Consider the following 19,342-nt stretch of genomic DNA (forward strand, 5'->3'; position numbering starts at 1 on the left):
CTGTTTACATTTATAGGGGTTAAGTGGTTTGTCTTCAGACTACCACCAGATTATTATTATTTTTTTACTATATCTACTGCATAGTACTTTGTTCTATCCGTCTGTCATTCAATGTTATATGAGATACTTCAATGGTTTCCTATGGAAATAAGCTTAGTCTTTTCTAGGATCTCCTTTTAGTTGACCTTGTACCAGTGAACTGTACCGTCATGAAACTGTACTTTTTTCTATGCAAACTTCTAATAAAGTCTTCAATCAATTAATTTGCCAGATTATGGTTGGAGAAACAAGCAGGCACATGCACACATAGACATCAAAGGAGGCTTGAGCCCCTGCCCTTTTATCCGTCTGTAAAACAGTGCCCTCTCCAGACCATGAACGCAGTTTTCACTATGGTGAAAGAAATGCAAATGCCCTCTTTCCATGCCATACCTGAAGGCAGCATTCAAGAGAATTGCCTTGTCCAAACTCTCCTGAACTTGAATGCAGCATCTTATGTTGAAAGAATTGCCCTCTCTGTGTAGAAATCCATGCTGTTACGCCACATCTCCAGTATTCACTTGATTATGCTTATAGTTTAGTGTGGTATCAAGTACCGAAAATAGCCGAACGTGTCGCGCTGCATGCGACGCGTTGTGCGTTGTGAGCTTGGAGTTCGGTAGAATTCGATATTTTCACCAAAGGCCCTTTTAGAAATTTCAGCCCCTGCCTCTCTAAAATTCTCTGCATGTCCCTGGAGACAAGTAGCCTATCTGTTACCAGCTGGCTAGCAGGTGACCCAGGCTGAAGAGACAAGCTGGCTGACAGACATTGATTGATTGATTGAAGACTTTATTAGAAGTTTGCATAGGAAAAGGTACAGTTTCATGACGGTACAGTTCACTGGTACAAGGTCTACTAAAAGGAGATCCATGAAAAGACTAAGCTTATTTCCACTGGAAACCATTGAAGTATCTCATATAACATTGAATGACAGACAAATAGAACACAGTACTATGCAGTAGATATGTAAAGAAAAAGAAAAAAGAAAACAGTAAGTCTAAACAAACAGTATACAAAGAAGGGGCAGGGGAGGGTAGGGTTGGGCTATAGGTTCATTTTTTTACCAGTTGCTAACGGCTGCTGCCTGTAAGTGGTTTTTCAGGGCAATTTTAAAGGATGCTAGTGATCCACACTCCTTCGGTAAGGCTTTCCACATTTTGGTGGTATAGCAGAAAAACGAGTTTGACCCTTTGTTGGTTTTGACAGACAGGGTGGGATCTGACCTGCAGTGAGCCAGCCAAGAGACATAGGGAACTGTCTGTCCCCGGGATTTACCACCTTCTCACAATGCAAATGACATACCGTTGCAGTCGGGCAATCATGAATCAATGCCCTACTTGATGCAATGTCACACAAAAGTAGCAGATCCGCAAGCTTGAAATGTGACGCAAAGCGTTTTGAGCTTGTCGATTGCCAATAACGCCAGTTGAATTGAATTGTATTGAAATGGTTTGTGTGTGTGTGTGTGTGTGTGTGTGTGTGTGTGTGTGTGTGTGTGTGTGTGTGTGTGTGTGTGTGTGTGTGTGTGTGTGTGTGTGTGTGTGTGTGTGTGTGTGTGTGTGTGTGTGTGTGTGTGTGTGTGTGTGTGTGACAATGTCCTTTTTGTTGATTCAGTTGCATTTCTATGCTGAAGTCATATACTGTAGGTGTTTCTATAATAGAGGCAACTAAAGACATTGCTTTCTTTGGGTGGTTTCAGAGAGTTGCAAGCTTCTGTAAATGCATTGTAATTAAACGATACTTTAATGTGTCGCTATCAATAACATAAAATATACTTTTAATTACTTGCGTAGCCTATCTTTTGAAGCAACCACCCCGTGTTAACTCAAAGAAAACATTTACTGGGCATCGTTCTCTTGTAGTGAAGAAGTATTTGACCAGGAGTATCTGTACAATAGGGTGACCATATTTTCAGCCACTAAAACCGGGATCTTAAAAGCAATGCACACGTTACCACGCTCATTCTCTAACGTTCGTGCACGCGCACACACGCACCGCAGGGTTGCAAACAGGCAGTGAGTGATTGACAAACAGGCTCAGTGTTGAATTCAGACACGCAGTGTATTTGTTCATGTTTTATGATTGGTTAGATGAGCATGTTTTCATGAAAAGAACATGATAAATGTCTATGCAACCACTGAAAACAGCTACTATTATTTTAATTCTGGCGAAAACCAGGACAATTTTGCAGTGAATGTTGAAAACCGGGACATATTAGTGTTTTAGAGATATTTGTCGGGACACCAGGACATGCAGCTTGAAAACGGGACTGTCCCGGGTAAACCGGGACGTCTGGTCACCCTACTGTACAGTGTACATAGACTCGAGTAGACGAGTAGACAAATCCATACAGCAGGATTCCCCAATTAGTTTTCCCCAAGGGCCAAATTATGTCTAGGGTACCAAGCCCAGGGCCACAACATTGAATTATGTCTAGGGTACCAAGCCCAGGGCCACAACATTGCAGGGGGCGACGGACGGTGGCGTTCCCGCTACTCCAGCGACAGTTCAGATATCGTTGTTGTCGGGTGAAAATCTTGTACGTCCAAAAACCGTTCGTTTTGCATTTATCATTTAAAAAATGATTTAAACTAGTGAAAACAGCCGATCTACAAGCACACAACAACCTCGCAACGCGAGGCGTTGTGTGCTTGTAGACCTGCTGTTTTCACTACTTTTGTGCGACGGCCTTGTATGATTTGCGAAAGAACGTACACATTTGGAGGTACGAGATTTCCACCTAACAACGACGATATACTAGTGTTGTTGCTGCTCTTATACCACCATTATTACAGGGGTTGGTGGGGGCCAGACAGTAGCCCCCCGCGGGCCGCAAATGGCCCGCGGGCCGCCTATTGGGGAACCCTGCCATACAGTGTTAATTTAACTCTGACGAGTGGTAGACGTAAGTCATACTTTGTCTAGCCCTCGTCAGAGTTAAATTAACACTGAGTGTTCCTGACTAAATTATGGATAAGGCCAACGACACATCATGCAAGGATTAAGCTGAATCTATCTGAGAAGGGTTTTGTTGTACGGTATACAGGCCCTTGCGGATTGTTTAAATATACTGAACCAAGTGATGATCATGGTATGAAAACCATACCATGATGTAATGGCCCTTTCCTCATAGGTTAAATCTAAATCAGATGTAAACTGCATTATTGAATCAAAATGGCTATATGAAACACATGTAGTATTGTAACTAAAGAATCCAGTTACAGAGACAAGGAAACATTTTGGAATCAACAGCACAAACAGTTCCTTTTTCACTACATTACATTTTTAGGGCAGGGTTCTTCAACTTTTTTCAGCCCAAGGTCCCCTATAGCTGAGAGAGGGGTTGTATAACATTGTATTTCAGATTCAACTTTTTCAGATAGATTTCATACTGTCGCTTCATATACTTGTTTGACAGCACTGCCATCAGTGTTGTGCGCATTTAATATTTTTGTTTATTTAACTTTTCTATTAATATGTTGTATTAATCCATGTATTCATTAATAATTTTCAGACATTTAACCACTTAAACTGTCAATACTTAGTGAAATAGAGTAGACCATTGGCAATGTACTTGGTCTAATTCGTCAAACCTCAATAGTCGAAAATAGCTGATCTACAAGCTTGTAGATCTGCTATTTTTGGCTAATGTTCCCCTCAGAATAGGTGTGCTACTATAGGGTTCAAGAAATCTATCACACAAATATTTGGCCTGCCCCCTGTAGTAACTCTGAGGGACCCCTATAGGGGTCCCGGACGCCCTGTTGAAGACCCATGATTTAATTCAGGAGACTATTTGTCACCTCCACAATATACTGTAGGTGGGAAGACAAAAGACGTTGTGAACAATGAACATTATTTCTGTCATTCTGTTGATTCCCTCCCAGGCAGGACCGTTTCCTCCCCCCCCCCCCCCCCCCTCCAGTGTTGGACAGTATCTCTAAGTACATTTACTTAAGTACTATTACTTAAGTACCATTTTGAGGTATTTCCTACTTTACTTGAGAGTATTTTGGAGACAAATAGCTAGGCTATTGTACTTTTACTCCACTACATTTATTTGAAAACTTTACTTGTTACTTTGATTATTATTACAAAACATGCAGTAACAACTTCAGTCCTATATAGGCTACATGTATGTCGGCCATTTGAAAATAGCAGATCTACAAGCTCACAATGTGTCGCAAAGCGATGCATTGTGAGCCTGTAGATCTGCTATTATCAAACGATTTTTTATTTTTATTTGAAAACTTAAAATAGGTCATTCTGAGTTCTACTTTTGGTGCTTTAACTACATTTTGATACAAATAGGCTACGTTTGTATAGTTTTACTGAAGTAAAATGTTGAATTCTGGACTTTCCACATTGCAGTACCTACCAGCCCTACCCTCCCCTGCCCCTTCTTTGTATATACTTTCTGTTTGTTTAGACTTACTGTTTTCTTTTTCTTTTGTTGTTTTCATTTTCTTTTCTTTACATATCGTACTGCATAGTACTGTGTTCTATTCGTCTGTCATTCAACGTTATATGAGATACTTAAATGGTTTCCTGTGGAATAAGCTTAGTCTTTTCATGGATCTCCTTTTAGTAGACCTTGTACCAGTGAATTGTACAGTCATGAAACTGTACCTTTTCCTATGCAAACTTCTAATAAAGTCTTCAATCAATCAATCAATCAATCAATCAATCAATCAATCAATCAATCAATCAGTATTGATACTTTAACTTAAGTAACAAATGTGATTTGAGTTGAGTACCTTTCCCACCACTGCCCTCTTCCTTGGAGTGGACGGCTCGCTCAGGGAAGACTGAATGGGGGAGTTTACTTTACCCAGGCTGATGGGTGGGACCCTAAGGAGAATTTTCAGCCCCGTGATTTGCTGATCGGGGGACTCGCTCCCTTGTCATTTTCGTGTACTACCGTGGGGTCTGGTCTGTGGGAGCGTTGCCCGGCCCTCCTGTGTCCTCCGGTGAAGGCTCCAACTGTATCCACTGCACACTCCGTGCGTTTTGAGTAAAGCCCGAGGAACCCTTCACTCCGAAGGCTGGGCACAGGACAGGAACACCATCGTGGGGGCCTGTGGACTGTGGAGTGGCTGAGAGAGCAGAAGAGGCACCACAAACTATCCTCACTTATGGCTTTTTAGTACCGTTTCCATCACACTTGGGATTGTGGAAGGGAGTAAAGGGACGTCATTAAAATAATCACTTGAAGTTTTGTTCACGTTTGTGGGCGCACCGCACGACCATGGAGATGCAAAGGTGGTCCACAAGGTGGAAAACGAAACGGTGGCTTATGGATTCCACTGTAACCGCATTCATCACTTTAACCCTGGTTCTTCAGGCTACCCATGTCAGAGCAGGTAAGAACAGAAGAATATTAGGGTCAAAAACTGTTTGGACTGAAAGGAGAGCTGCGGGGAAATGTGATAACTGCTGATGGAGATATTCAGATTGACGAGGTTTACCTGGAGGAGACGCAGAGTCGATGCCACAACTGTTTTATCAGCAGTGAAACTAAATTAGTTGCGTTATAGGGCGAGATTGCCCCTGTTATTATGCGGTTTTTGTGGAAGCCACCACCAAGTAAAACAAGCCAATGTGTTCCACTGCACCCAACTGCCCAATATATAAAGTGACAAAGTGAGCAAAAGATGAGTCCAGGACCGCAAACTATATTCATAAAACGGGGGAATGAGTCAGTTACAGTTTTGGTTCCACCAAATCACTTTTACGCATGAACGCTTTGTGCGTAATTTCATCAATCAACAAGTTGATGGTGACTGTTTATAAGCCCTCACAAGCAGCGTCGCGAGACCCTTGGGGGGGTTTTATTCCCTTGCGCTGAGAGAGAGTAGAAGCTAGTTTGAACTATGGTCCGCTAGGTGTATATGGACACGGTTAGCAGGGTGGGATTCTGCCAGGGTTTAAGACCGCAGCCTCACACTTTGCTAAAGAATTCTACAGCCAGAGGATAGACTGTCTGTCAACTTGTATTCGTGCCCCGGGGGCAAGAGAACATTCTAGTGTTACTTGTACATCTCTGAGCACACAGCCCAGCCTCTGTTGGACTGTGTTAGGGGGGCGCACCGCTGCTGAGTTGGGTGGATTTGCTGAGGGCTGGGGTGGTATGATTTTTTTTTGTTATCGCGGTATAAGTCACTGTTTACCGGCGGTATCGCGGTATCTCCCCAAAAAAGTTGTTTTGAATGAAAAATAAATACAATTTAATTAAATGTAAATACATTTAAATATATTTAAATGTATTTACATGTATAATTAAAAAATAATAATAATCACGGTATAATCGCGGTTATGAACTCGATTGATTGATACCGCGGTATGGCGGTAGGAATATTGCAGTTATCGCGATGTTTGTGGGGTAATTCAACAGGTGATGTGACACTTATAATGTTAGTATGCAAGTAGGCCCATTATATTTACTTTTATAACCGAATACTGCGAGTTTTCTTGCAAATGTGCGTTGTTGTTATAGGCCTATACCCTGCGCTTTCGAAGATGAGACATGTTTATGCACTGCAGGCCTGTCTGTGAGGATGGCCAATCGACGGCAGGGTCAGTCTTATGTTCCCAGACTTAGATTTATAGAGCTAGTGTTGATATATAGGATAATTGAGAAGATTCACGGGCACATGTCTAACCTAATCATCGTGACACAGGCCCATTGACACACAGCGCGCTCCAGTGCGCACGGCTCCTTCGCTGTCCACAGCTAAAAGTGACTGATATGAATTCAAGCGGTCAAGCAGGTCGCTTGCCAAACACAGGAGCACCCTTTCTCCACACTGCCCTAGTCCACACCGAAGCCCAAAAGTTGGCTTGTGCAACCCCACCGTGCCCAACTCTTCCCCTCTCTCTCTCAGTTTTTGCATTCACATGTTTGGTAGGCTAGAGCTAACATGGGACAACACAAGGCCGCGTTGTCTGAGCGGCCAGTCTGCGGTGGGAATGTTTCCCCCTGTATAAGTACTGTGCAGTTATTTGATGATGGTCCCTCCTTGCACTTCCCTATTATTTTAGGCCCTTCAAAGAGCATGGGCCTGCCTGCATACGGGGCCCTATAGCCTAGCCTACTCCCTACTCCCATAATGGCTACTGTATGAGTGAGTCACAGGGTTCAGGATCACACAGGTCTCACATTTTGCCCCGCTGTAGGCTAGACTCCTCTTCGGTAGGATGTGGTTTGGCATTCATTACACTATGTGTATACATGCACATGGGTAGGCGGCATATTTCTATTTTTAGAGAAACAACAACTGCACTATCAGAAGGTAACTTGTTTTAGAACCTTTTTTACAGACCTACACATTTCTTCCCTTTGCAGGCATTTGTTGCCTTCAGGGGTTATAGTCTTATTATTATCAACCTGCAGATGTCCTAGCGGATCATCAGCTATAGGCCTAGTTCAACCACTCAAGCCATGTCCTCTTTAATGAATAGCTTCCTATATGGGCTCAGTGTGTGTGTGTGTGTGTGTGTGTGTGTGTGTGTGTGTGTGTGTGTGTGTGTGTGTGTGTATTGTTTCTTTCTTTTGTGTCAGTTTCTCCACTGGTGTTTTATTGGATTTGGAAGCCATTCCTCCATCTCTTGCAGGATGCCCTCTCCAGCAGTGTACAGACACGTTCTGTCAGCCCCTGGGGCACAGGCTCAGATGTGCATTCCAAGCAGACGAAGCTAGCATTTTGAGGGCCTTTCCCCCCTAAAAAAAGCTGCTCGAGTGGGAACACGGGGCCCGGTCGGCCCCATCGCTGGACGCTCCTATCCCGTCCACGCCGGTGTAGTCACGGTGTAGTCGCTTAGCGATAAGCTTTTTGAAACTATGGGTCTCTCTACTTGGAAGATACCTCCGTGCTTTATCTTTGATTACAGTATCGGCTTACAGGAGTTGCCTCTTGTAATTATGTTCTCTCTCTCTCTTACAAATTTCAAGATGCGTTTTTAGGAGGAGGGGTTGGTCATGAAAACATGCTTCAGTATCCTTATGTCGGGATAATCAAGAATCAAGAGGGTTTATTTGTCACTACTGAATACAGGATTGGGTACAATCAGTCCGCAAGACTGTGCTAAAAGCCCCATGAAGAATTATTTGGCATCCTGGAAGAGTTAGAGAAAAGGAAGGCAGAAGTTGTATGGGAAAGGGGGGGTGGGTGGGCTAGCTCTAAGTGAAGCTTCCTCACTGTCACACCAACATAAAGCAGTCTTGTTGGAGCTGGGAGTGCAGTGGAAGTCACAGGAGAGAGAGAGACAGACAGACAGACAGACAGACAGACAGACAGATTGAGGGATGGAGACAGGGCGAGCAAGAGAGAGAGAGAGAGAGAGAGAGAGAGAGAGAGAGAGAGAGAGAGAGAGAGAGAGAGAGAGAGAGAGAGAGAGAGAGTAGTGGTAGAGTGGGAGAAAGAGAGGGGGGCAGACTGAGAGACATTCTGTCTGAAGATATTATTAGAGTCTCAGGGAGCTTCAGGTGAAAAGGTCCTCCTCCGTTTACCGGCCAATTTCACCTTTCTGTGAAGATTTAGGGGCCTAAAATGACACACGCAGCAGGAGAGGGGTTTAAGATGGACGTATGCTCGGTTCTGATTGAGTTCTGACATGAGTTCTCCTCGGTCTAGGGATCGTATGTTCAGGTGTGTGTGTGTGTGTGTGCGTGTGTGTGTGTGTGTGTGTGTGTGTGTGTGCGTGTGTGTGTTATCTCTTGGAACATGCTAGTCAGTGTATATAGGAATCATGCATTAGTGTACTGTACACCTGTGAACATGACTGGGATCGCATCTCAATCACACAATCTGTGTTTTATGCTAAGGTACCACCATCTACTGTAAGTCTCCTCGCTTTACATAAAGGTGTGTGTGTGTGTGTGCGCGTGCGTGCGTGCGTGCGTGCGTGCGTGTGGCGGGGGGAACCCGTGCCACCTCAGGTTTGAGGAGAGATATGCAGGGCCTGTTTGCGCAACACAGAGAGGGCAAACTCACACCCACTCATCAGATGAACAATTCCAAACACTGACTGCACACACACATTTGGGCCACTTTAATGGATCTGGCCACTATTGACGTTTTCTCGGCACCTCGGCGCGAGGGTCGTAGCCCGGCCAGGTGGCCACATCTGGAACAGATGATGTTCCTGGGGTTTGCGCCGAGCGCTGCTGCTCCGCAGGAGCTCTCAACGAGGTCCTCAGTTCAGCCTCCAAAGCAAGTAGCTGTACTGTAGTTACTCGTTCCCAAAGCAACCCCAAAAGAGCCATGCACATGGTCTGAATGACAACACAACACTGTTTCTCCTTTCAACTTCCAACTCCGCTTGAACGTTTAGCTGCCTTCATTTCCTGTCTTCATGAACCTTAACATACCTATTCCGGGCATGTCATAAAAGGCCAATGTTCTGTGAAAAATGTCCCATCTACAAGCTCACAGTCACACTGCATCGCAGCCTAATGATGTGAGCTTGTAGATCGGTTATTTTCGGCGAAGAGATTTAGTGAAAAAGAGAGGAGGCAAAGTATTACAGGATGGACCCCAGTCAACAAAGTGTTGACATACTGTAGTGTTTAAGTGGCTAAAGAGAGTGTGTCAACCAATGCTAGTAGGCTGGCAAAGGGAAAGGGAGTCATTTCTGGTCCCTGGGAGAGGGGAAATAGGTTTTCTAACTTCGCCCAGACGATGGCTGCTTTGGTGGCTCTGATGAGCGCACATGTTAGGGGTTAAGTGATAAGGGACACTTCCCACATACAGTGGGCGGTCAGAGGGTCAAACAAATGACCTTCCGATTCCCAGACCGCCTCTCTCTCTCTCTCTCTCTCTCTCTCTCTCTCTCTCTCTCTCTCTCTCTCTCTCTCTCTATAAACTCAGCTACAGCTGCCCCTGAATGGTAGATGAGGCCAAACGAATAGGAAGGCTCCTTCAATGACCCAGCCGGATCGCTTGACACAAAGGCATTTCCTTTGGTGCATGCAGTCTGCACACACACTATCTCAGACTGGCCAGACCTTTGCTTTTGAAGGATTTCAAGGGGTCACGCCTTTGTTTTTGAGCCTTGGGAATAGGCTTCTGCCTACTAGCTCTGGTCCATACCGTTAGAAGGACTTCTCCTTAACACTGTGTCAGTGATGATCTGGTGCGCCCGCAGGAAAGGCTGCGCACCCTCTCCTCTCTAGTAAAAATAGAAAATACAGTTTTGCTATACTCACCAAAACAAAGACAGTTGTAGTGAGTTGTAGGGCTGTCACAATTATTACATAATCGTCTAATTGTGATTATTTGACATAATGGCGATTATTTTTCATTATCGTCATAATCGTTTCCATGTTGAAAAACGTTCATATATTTTAAAAAATAGTCAAAAATAGTGGAAATAGCAGATCTTCAAGCTCACAACGCGTCGCATTGCGACGCGTTGTGAGCTTGTAGATCGGCTATTTCCACTATCAAAGTTATTTTTTAAGTAGTAAGTTGTCAAATATGTCAGTAATTTCTTTGTATATTTAGGTTATGTGTCATATCTACCATGTACAACTTCAAAGCCTAAAAGCCAAACAGAAAATGTAATTATCGACGACAAAAACACAATTAAACCGTTAATCGCCAATTATTTGAGTGACAATTAATCGTCATGTAAAATGTCATATCGTGACAGCCCTAGTGAGTTGAAAGCCTACTCTACTTAGTGGGAGCACTCTGAGCCCCCCACCACACGTCTAAAACACATTTCTAGGGCGGAATGAAAAATAATTCACTGAACGGAGACACTCATCCTGGCTGGTTGAGCGCGCTTCCAACGCTGTAGAGCCGATTAACACCCAACAAGACTAATGCTCCTGTTAATGCAGTCCTCTGACCTGCACGGGCGGCAGTAGTGAGTTGGCGCCGTGATGGCGAATAAGTAGTGTTAAGGAGAACTTCTTCTAACGCTATGTACTGTACCAGAGCCAGCTGCTGCCAGTCAGTGCTTTCTGTGCATTCCCTTAGCGCTTAGGTGTTTAAATAGACAACTACGAAGGCCCCTGGGGACTCGGTGAGGAGTGTTTGGGCAGTGATGTAAGCTAAAGAGTACCAGCTCGTCTCATCAGTACACATCTGGACCATGGCGGGCGGCGTACAGTGTGCAAGATGAGAGGGCCAGATGTTTGACTCTGCTCTTTTTTTTTGTGATAATGCCTTCATCATGGCCGTGAAATGAAGACTGGAGACACACTGGTGGGAATTCACTCATCTAGAACCCGACCGATGCCAAATCTCTGGGTCCACTGCCGACCCCGATTCAGGAAGGTCCTAGACCACTGATTACAGATGTGACATGGCCTCATGGCTGACTGTCTTTTCTTCCTCGCTTTTATTCTTGTGAGTTTGATGAAGTTATATAACACCATAAAAGACATGCATGCAACCCTTCTTTGAAGGGTGCCGTCTGGATTGAGTTGCTGCAGTCAGTGGTCTTGTGCGGGGCAGGCTCCAGGGACGTGCTGGCCATTGGGAAAAGCGGGACAACTCCCGAACGGCCGGTTCATTCCCGGCCGGTCCAAGGCCTGCCATTAGGAAAAAAATCAAAATAAAATGTCTGCCTTTTTTCCATTTTGGAGGCTGGGCGGGCGGCCAACAAAGTAAATCGTCACTGTCGGGCAGAAACCTTGTATCTCTTTCGCAAAGCAAAGCCCTGCTTCACCATACAAGGCCGTTGCACAAAAGTAGTGAAAACAGCAGATCTACAAGCACACAACGCCTCGCGGCGTTGTGTGCTTGTAGATCGGCTGTTTAAATCATTTTTAAAATGATAAATACAAAACAAACGGTTTTGGACATACAAGGTTTCCACCTGACAATGACGAAATATAACTCATGTACAGTAATTGGCCCACTGGCTTGTCACTTGTCATGATCTGAAACAGCAAATCTTTGAGTAGCAGCAGCGCTATAGAGAGAGATCTCTCTCTATGGCGCGCAATGAGGGCCTCTCCAACTATTTTTCCTGGGCTGAATCAGGGGCCCAGCACGTCCCTGGCAGGCTCTGTCTCTCTCTCTCCCTCTGCGCAGCGCTTAAGGCATCCTTTTCGTGGAATAAGAAATAGGTTCATGTTGAAACACGGACCGGTCCCCTCCCGCTCCCTCACCCCCACATGCTCCGCTGAACAGAATGAAACGCCTGTTAGAGTTTGCTGATCCTTTGCCACAGCTGGAATGTCGGCCAAAGTGTGTTGAGAGGGAAGTCGGGCTTTTCTTTTTTTTTTCTTCTTTTTTTTTATAAGATCCCCCTGTATAAAGTATCCAAAGAACCGTTTGGAATGATTTGACCCACTCGGTCCAAGCAAAACAGCGCCCTTCAGAGCTGTCAGAAAAAGGCCGGGCTCGATGCTTTCGGACAGCCTAAGCTTCGCTTCTTCGCGCTACAAAAACAGATTAGAGTTATTGGCCTTAACAATCTGTCGTTGTATTGCTTGTTTTCCCAAGGTATTGCTGATACCCTTCTGGGGTGAAACGAGCCCCTGTGTGTGGAGACCTCATGCACAGTCTCCGCATAGTGCACCATTATGTAGAGTTTGAACTCTCAATATAGCACCTTTGTTCTCTGTCCCCCCCCCCCCCCTCCCCATATCAGCTATGTCAGGGGTCTTCAACGTTTTTTCAGGCCAAGGACCCCTTAGTTGTGAGAGAGATGAAGCAGGGACCCCCATAACCTTATCATAGATTCCATACAGTTTCATTGTTTGACAGCACGATCATCAGTATTTTGGATTCATGTTAATGTGGGTTTTCAGATATTTAACCACTTGAACCGTCAACACTTTTAATAAACTTGACCTTTCGCTCTGTACTTAGTCTGCTCTTTTCCCCCTCTAGACCAAAGCTCTTTGCCGAAAATAGCCGATCTACAAGCTCGGCGCGAGGCGTTGTGAGCTTGTCGATCTGCTATTTTTGGCTAAATTTCTCAGAATATGGACACTAGGGTTCAAGTTGTTAATACATAAAGGATTGGAAGATTTGGAGGACCCCTTGTAGTAACTCTGAGGACCCCCTAGGGGTCCCGGGCCCCCTGTTGCAGACCCATGAGCTAGGTAATGTTTTACAGAGGGAGGTGTTTCGATTAAAGTATATGATTATAACGCTTTCCCATGAGACAATGCAGGGCCATACAGGGCCCTCTATGTGAAGTGTATCAGGTAGGAGAGAACGGGAGAGCCCTGCTAAGGCTCCGGTGACCTTTTATCAAGGTAAACATATCCGACCGTTATAAGACTAGTTGGCTTTGTGGCTTCGATGGAGCTATTTCCTGTCACATGGCGTGGCAGGGCTGTAGAGCAAGCAGCGTGTCCTATAGTTCAGCTGCGGAGAGCTCCTCAATTGATGGTTATATTTAAGGAGAACGTTTGTTTTTTTAATACCTGCATGTTTGATGCCGTTTGATGTTTGAGCCGTCGGTTTATAATGTGAATCGCTGTAACGGGGGATAAGCGTCTAATAAATGGGCCGTGGCGCTCGAATGAGAAGGCAAAGTGATGTTTGTCGTGTTCTGGGATCTTTGATGTTATTAGCAGTTGTTTGTTGTGGTGTGGTGTGTTATGGTGTGGTGTGGTGTGGTGTGGTATGGTGTGTTAGGGTGTGGTATGGTGTGTAATTATGGTGTGGTATGATTAGGGGTGGGCGATATGGTGATAATTATCGTTGAGACGATACAATGTCTCCACGATATGCCTTTTCAGAGGTATCGTATATATCGTGATACAATTGAGGGAGCCTTGTAAAAGATCCTGTTTAATCGTTAATACAGAGATTCATTGCAGAATTCATTTAAACCTGCATTTTGGTCAAAATCATCTGTTCTCAAACTTTAAAATGTCAGGATCTCCACTTAACTCTGACAGTATACAAATGAAACCAAATGGACCCGTAAGGGTCCATTTGGTTTCATTTGTATACTGTCAGAGTTACATACTTGTAAAGTTCAATTTAGACCTCCCAAAAGGAACCCAGAGAGTCTCGTTTTTGTCAAGTAACATTAGTAACTTGAAAAATAACCAAACGTGAAAAAGAATCGTGATAAAATGGTATATCGTGATACAGCTTGGGGAAATATCGTGATATTGTATTTTTACATATCGCCCACCCCTAGGTATGATCTCAGTTTGCTAAATGGAGCAGGAAGAAGAGTATTTTCAGAGAATCAGATTCATTTTTGAATGGCTCTTCATTCAGCACTGCAGCTGGTCAGTTTGGCTGAATGTCTGTGACGACACCACAGCCTCCTTGATACTAGATAGGAAGATCAATTTCACAGAGCAAAATGCTGTAAATGTACTTGTAAAATCCTTTAAATGGACTTGACCCTATTTCTTCTACAGTGGTGAATTTTGTAGAAATGTACCCGTAAAGCTCCAAAGTGATAACAATCGCTTTGGAGCTTATATTTTCCTGTACATGTACCCTAAATGAACCACTTAAGCCCTATATACTGTACTTCATTGTAGAGAAAATAGCTGGTCTACAAGCTCACACACATTGTGAGCTCATTGGGGAATATATATTTTGTGTGTGTGCGTGCTTGCGTGTGTGTGTGCGCGTGTGTGTGTGTGTGTGTGTGTGTGTGTGTGTGTGTGCGTGTGCGTGTGCGTGTGTGTGTGTGTGCGTGCGTGCGTGCGTGCGTGCGTGCGTGCGTGCGTGCGTGCGTGCGTGCGTGCGTGCGTGCGTGCGTGTGTGTGTGTGTGTGTGTGTTTCAGTTTAGAACAATTTTGAAAAAACCTGACATTGACATTGACATTCCGGAAATATGGGTTAATGTGGTTCAGGTTTTATGTATCAATCATGACCTAACCAATGTCTTCTCTCCCCCCCTCCCCTCCCCCCAACAGCAGAACCAGTGGATGTACTAAAAGTATTAGAATTTCACAATTCCCCCGAAGGAGTGAGGACAACATCAGGATTTTGCACGAACCGGAGAATGTCCAAGCCCGACACAGCCTACAGAGTGGCCAAGCAGGCCCAGATCAGTGCCCCCACCAACCAGTTGTTCCCAGGTAAGAAAGATACACTTCTCAGCTTTTCTCTAACCCTTCTCAGGCTATCTCCCTTCTCCCCCCCTCCCTTCCCCTCCTTGGGGCTGAGCTGGCTTTTAACCCATTTAGGCCTAGGATTATTGAATGCTTTAACTGTTGAAAAAGAGCAGATATACAAGCTCACAGCGCGCTGCGAGCTTGTAGATCTGCTATTTTTGAAAAAGCCGTGAAAATGTATTGTGCAAATCTTTGAATATATGTGTTTTCAAAGAGAACGTTTGTAACTCAAATTTTGCTTCTTGGTGGTCCCTGGAACTAGATATTTTGAGATGCGGGTCCGTGGCAAAAATACATATCAGTTTGGGGGTCCTTTCCATGAAAAGGTTTGAGAACCACTGACATAGTAGTCTCTCAAGAACAGACCAACTGAGCTCCAGTTAAGTGAAAAGGAGCTTTTCTTTGACGATGGCTGTGGCCAGATTGCTGACATAGAAACATAGGGTTTTTCAAAAAAAACCTTCGAAGGATTCAAAAGGATTCAAGAATCGGGGTCAAAATTCAAATTGTCACGATTTTTCAAAAATAGCAGATCTACAAGCTCGCAGCGCGGCACTCGGTGCCGCGCTGTGAGCTTGTATATCTGCTATTTTTCAATAGTTAAAGCATAAAATAACGATACACAAAATATGTACCCGTTCTGAATGGGTTTAAATGCGCCTATTATTCTGCCTGCCAAGTCCCCTGACAGTGGATTCTCCCCCCCTGATCATGTCTCGGCACTGCACCGCCACTGAGTGTTTTGATTGTCTCCCTTGGAGAAAGGGCTTGGCTGACGGCACCTAAAGAGAGTGTTGGCCCCTGGATGCCACCGACAGACAGGGGGGGGGGGGGGGAGTGGGACTGAGTTACTAGGGCCTAGTCTGGGATCACTTCATTTTTCGGGTTTGTAACCGGTCTGGAGCGGAAACCACAAAACGTCATGTTGTAGTAATCAAAGGACTACAATTTGCCGGAAAGATCAAACCGGATTCAGTTTTAACCCAAAATATTCCCCTGCGCTCAAGGACATACTTTTAGGGCCTACCTAATAAACTCCTTGACTGACCTCATGCTTCCTTCAATGCATGGGTAGTCCAAGTTGCTTCTTTTCACCTGACAGGGGGGATTTCCCTGGTTTGGACGTAGCGCGTGGAAGGAACACGTTATTCCAACCAGTTCCTTTCCCCTCCATCAGGCGCCCCGGCTGGCCAGGGGGAGGCATTATTGAGACCAGGATTACTGCATGTGTTTGTGAGGGTATCAACCCTAGGAGACACGGGGAGAACATGCAAACTCCACACAGAAAGGCCCTGTTAGCCTGCTCTTATTGTGTCTGTTCGTCGGCTCTCCTGCCTCCAGCTGACATTAAATTCTCTTAGCTTTTGACGTCTGTTTCACTGAACTGTGGCTTGCATCAAAGGTTAGACCACGGATACGGCCCGGCATGACTTATCCACATGAGAAAAGCACACAGCACAGATGTGCTTAAAACCACAAACTGTGTTGGATTTCTGCATAGAATTGACTTCCACAACACATTAAGTAAGCTGCAGGACTTGTGTTTACTGGCTAATGAGAGCTCGTAGGATGTCTCTTTGGGGGCAAATGCCCTGTAATAGGTGTGACTCACTCGCAGACACATTAAGATGCATTATTTTGAACACAGTGCAGCATTTACCAATACCACTCTGCTCATTTGTTTTGTACTGTGCACAAAGCAAAGCCACAATGTGCTATATAAGATAGCAGCCCTAAAGACTTGGATTGGTGCTACAATACGGAGCTAATTGCTCCCTCCCAGTTTTAGCAATGAAAGCTGGTACATTGTCACACGTCTCTGGTTGAGGCGTTGAAGCGTTTAGGGACAAAATTGTGAGTCTAAAGCCTGATTTATGCTCTGTTGTGTGATGGTGTCTCAACTGCCGCATGCCAAAAATAGACCAGGTCACAACGCACAACACGTAGCGAGCTTGTAGATAATCTATTTTTGGCAAGCGACACGGTTGTAAATTGTATGACGGTGGTGTCCATTCTCAACTCGAGCAACCTCAAACCTCATTATGCCTGATTAGGGGATGCAAATGATCTATTAATTCATTAATTCATTGTTGATAACCTTATCGATCGATTAACCGGTTAATTGATAAGCAGTGTTTTTTAAGACCAAATGGAAAATTATTGTCCGAAACCGAAAATGAGTGCAGAGACATAATAACCTTGATGTACGGTATATAACATTAACGAGCATCAACAAGCTCCAACTGGATACAGACACACACACCTCCCCTTTGCAATGCTCCATTAAAGGAGAAGACCACCCATTTTCAACATTGAACTATGTCATTAATATATCTTAGAGGAGTTGTGTGGAAATAAAAAAAAAGTTCCCCCTCTTCTGTGTTGCCTAGAACTGGAGGATTGATTTTGGGGTTTGTATTGTAAATCACAACTTGATGACATCACACATTGTACTTTACAATACAAACCCCAAAATCAATCCTCCAGTTCTAGGCAACACAGAAGAGGGGGACATTTGTTTTCTATTTCCACACAACTCCTCTAAGGTATATTAATGACATAGTTCAATATTGAAAATGGGTGGTCTTCCCCTTTAAGTCTGTCTCATTTCTCTCCGAAAGCCTTTGAATATGATGGAATATGATTAAGGATTAATGTGATTATGTTACGCTCACATTTGATATCACACGCACTATACCTGTAACTTTCACTAGGCGAAACAATTTAAATAAATACGATTTTTATCAAAACAAATTATAACACCACAAATTATAATCGTTTATTTTTTGTTTTTTATCCCACGTTTTTTGTAACCCATTTTTCTCACCCGGTGACTACCTAACCTGTAGTCCTGGTTTCCGCTCTCCCCCTGCCGCGCCAGGGGACATTGGGGAGCACCCGGCTGGCTAGGGGGAGGTAGTATAGAAACCAGGACTACTGCATGTTTTTCTGTGAGGGCCTATGCCCAAGGAGACACGGGGAGAACATGCAAACTCACCACAGAAAGGCCCTATCGCCAACCCCTCGCTGTCAGTGCTGATGACGCGGGTGGAGGAACACGCCCCCAGCGCCCACAGCTTCCCCCGGCGGGAATCAAACCCAGGACCTTCAAGCTGTGAGGCGAAGTGCTAACTACTGCACCACCGTGCCCCCCATATAATCGTTTATTTTAATCAAATAATTTCTTAACAGCAATACATCGATTTTAGATTAATTGCTAACATCCCTATGCCTGATTTTTCTTTTTTTTTTACCGAAACACAAAGTTCAGTCGCCCTCGTGAATCTAACCTGCCCTCCCCCTATCTCTCCCCCTGCCCGGGCCTGTACAGGTGGCGTGTTCCCCGAGGACTTCTCCATCTTGACCACGGTGCGCCCCAAGGCCGGCCTGCAGACCTTCCTCTTGTCCATCTACAGCGAGCAGGGCGTGCAGCAGCTGGGCGTGGAGCTGGGCCGCTCCCCCGTCTTCCTCTACGAGGACCAGACCGGCAGGCCCGCGCCAGAGGACTACCCCCTGTTCCGCTCCCTCAACCTGGCCGACGGGAAGTAAGTCACACACACACACGTGATTGAATTATCTTCGGCCCGCGGGATGATATTTAATTACTATTAGAACTGGCCCACTGGCCACTGGTATATTGCACATGCAATGCCTGGGATTCGAACCAAAGTCTCCCACATGAAAGTCCAACATCTTACCCATCAGACCAAAGAGATATCTCTATGGACTGGGGGAGATATTAGACTTTTGATACCAACAGGCTGAGGAAATGTGTCACTCTGTTGCACACGCACCACCATAATACTACAAGTCCCACAATGCACTGCTAGTGCATTGGCGCGTATCGAGGGCCCATGATAGATAGATAGATAGATACCTCTATTATCCCAAGGGGGAAATTCAGTTGTCCAGTAGAAGCACAGCAGTATACAGTTATAGCAAAGTTACAGAGACGTAAGAAAAGATAGATAAGAGGGAAAAAAAGCAAAACAAAGACAAGAGCAGTACAGTACCAATAAAGAGAAGGTGCATCAATAGAGGGGGCGAATAATATACATAAAGTGTCTTGCAAAAGAGACCATAGCAATCAATGCTAGTTAGTGCAAACAAGTATCTCACTGTCATTGTTAAATAAAGCAAAAATACTCAGAATGACCACAAGCCCGCATTTGAATAAACATTGAACCAGTCCAGGCCCTCGACTTGTACCATTTTTTGAAATTTTGGCCCCCTGTGCATTTG

At 44.7% G+C, this 19,342-nt stretch overlaps 1 protein-coding gene across 1 annotated transcript in view; it reads left to right on the plus strand.

Moving 5' to 3' along the window:
- Positions 1-5,290: 5,290 nt before the first annotated feature.
- col11a1a (collagen, type XI, alpha 1a) overlaps positions 5,291-19,342 on the plus strand; it is a gene marked incomplete at both ends in the record, with an annotated part of 173,011 nt that continues 158,959 nt past the window's right edge. The window contains 3 exons of the mRNA XM_080751473.1: positions 5,291-5,405; positions 14,900-15,064; positions 18,432-18,645. Coding sequence (XP_080607599.1) covers positions 5,291-5,405; positions 14,900-15,064; positions 18,432-18,645 — 494 coding nt within the window. The remainder of the gene's footprint in view (positions 5,406-14,899; positions 15,065-18,431; positions 18,646-19,342) is intronic.

This window comes from Nannobrachium achirus, assembly GCF_963921795.1.
Source record: "Nannobrachium achirus genome assembly, chromosome: 21".
NCBI classification, from domain to species: domain Eukaryota; kingdom Metazoa; phylum Chordata; class Actinopteri; order Myctophiformes; family Myctophidae; genus Nannobrachium; species Nannobrachium achirus.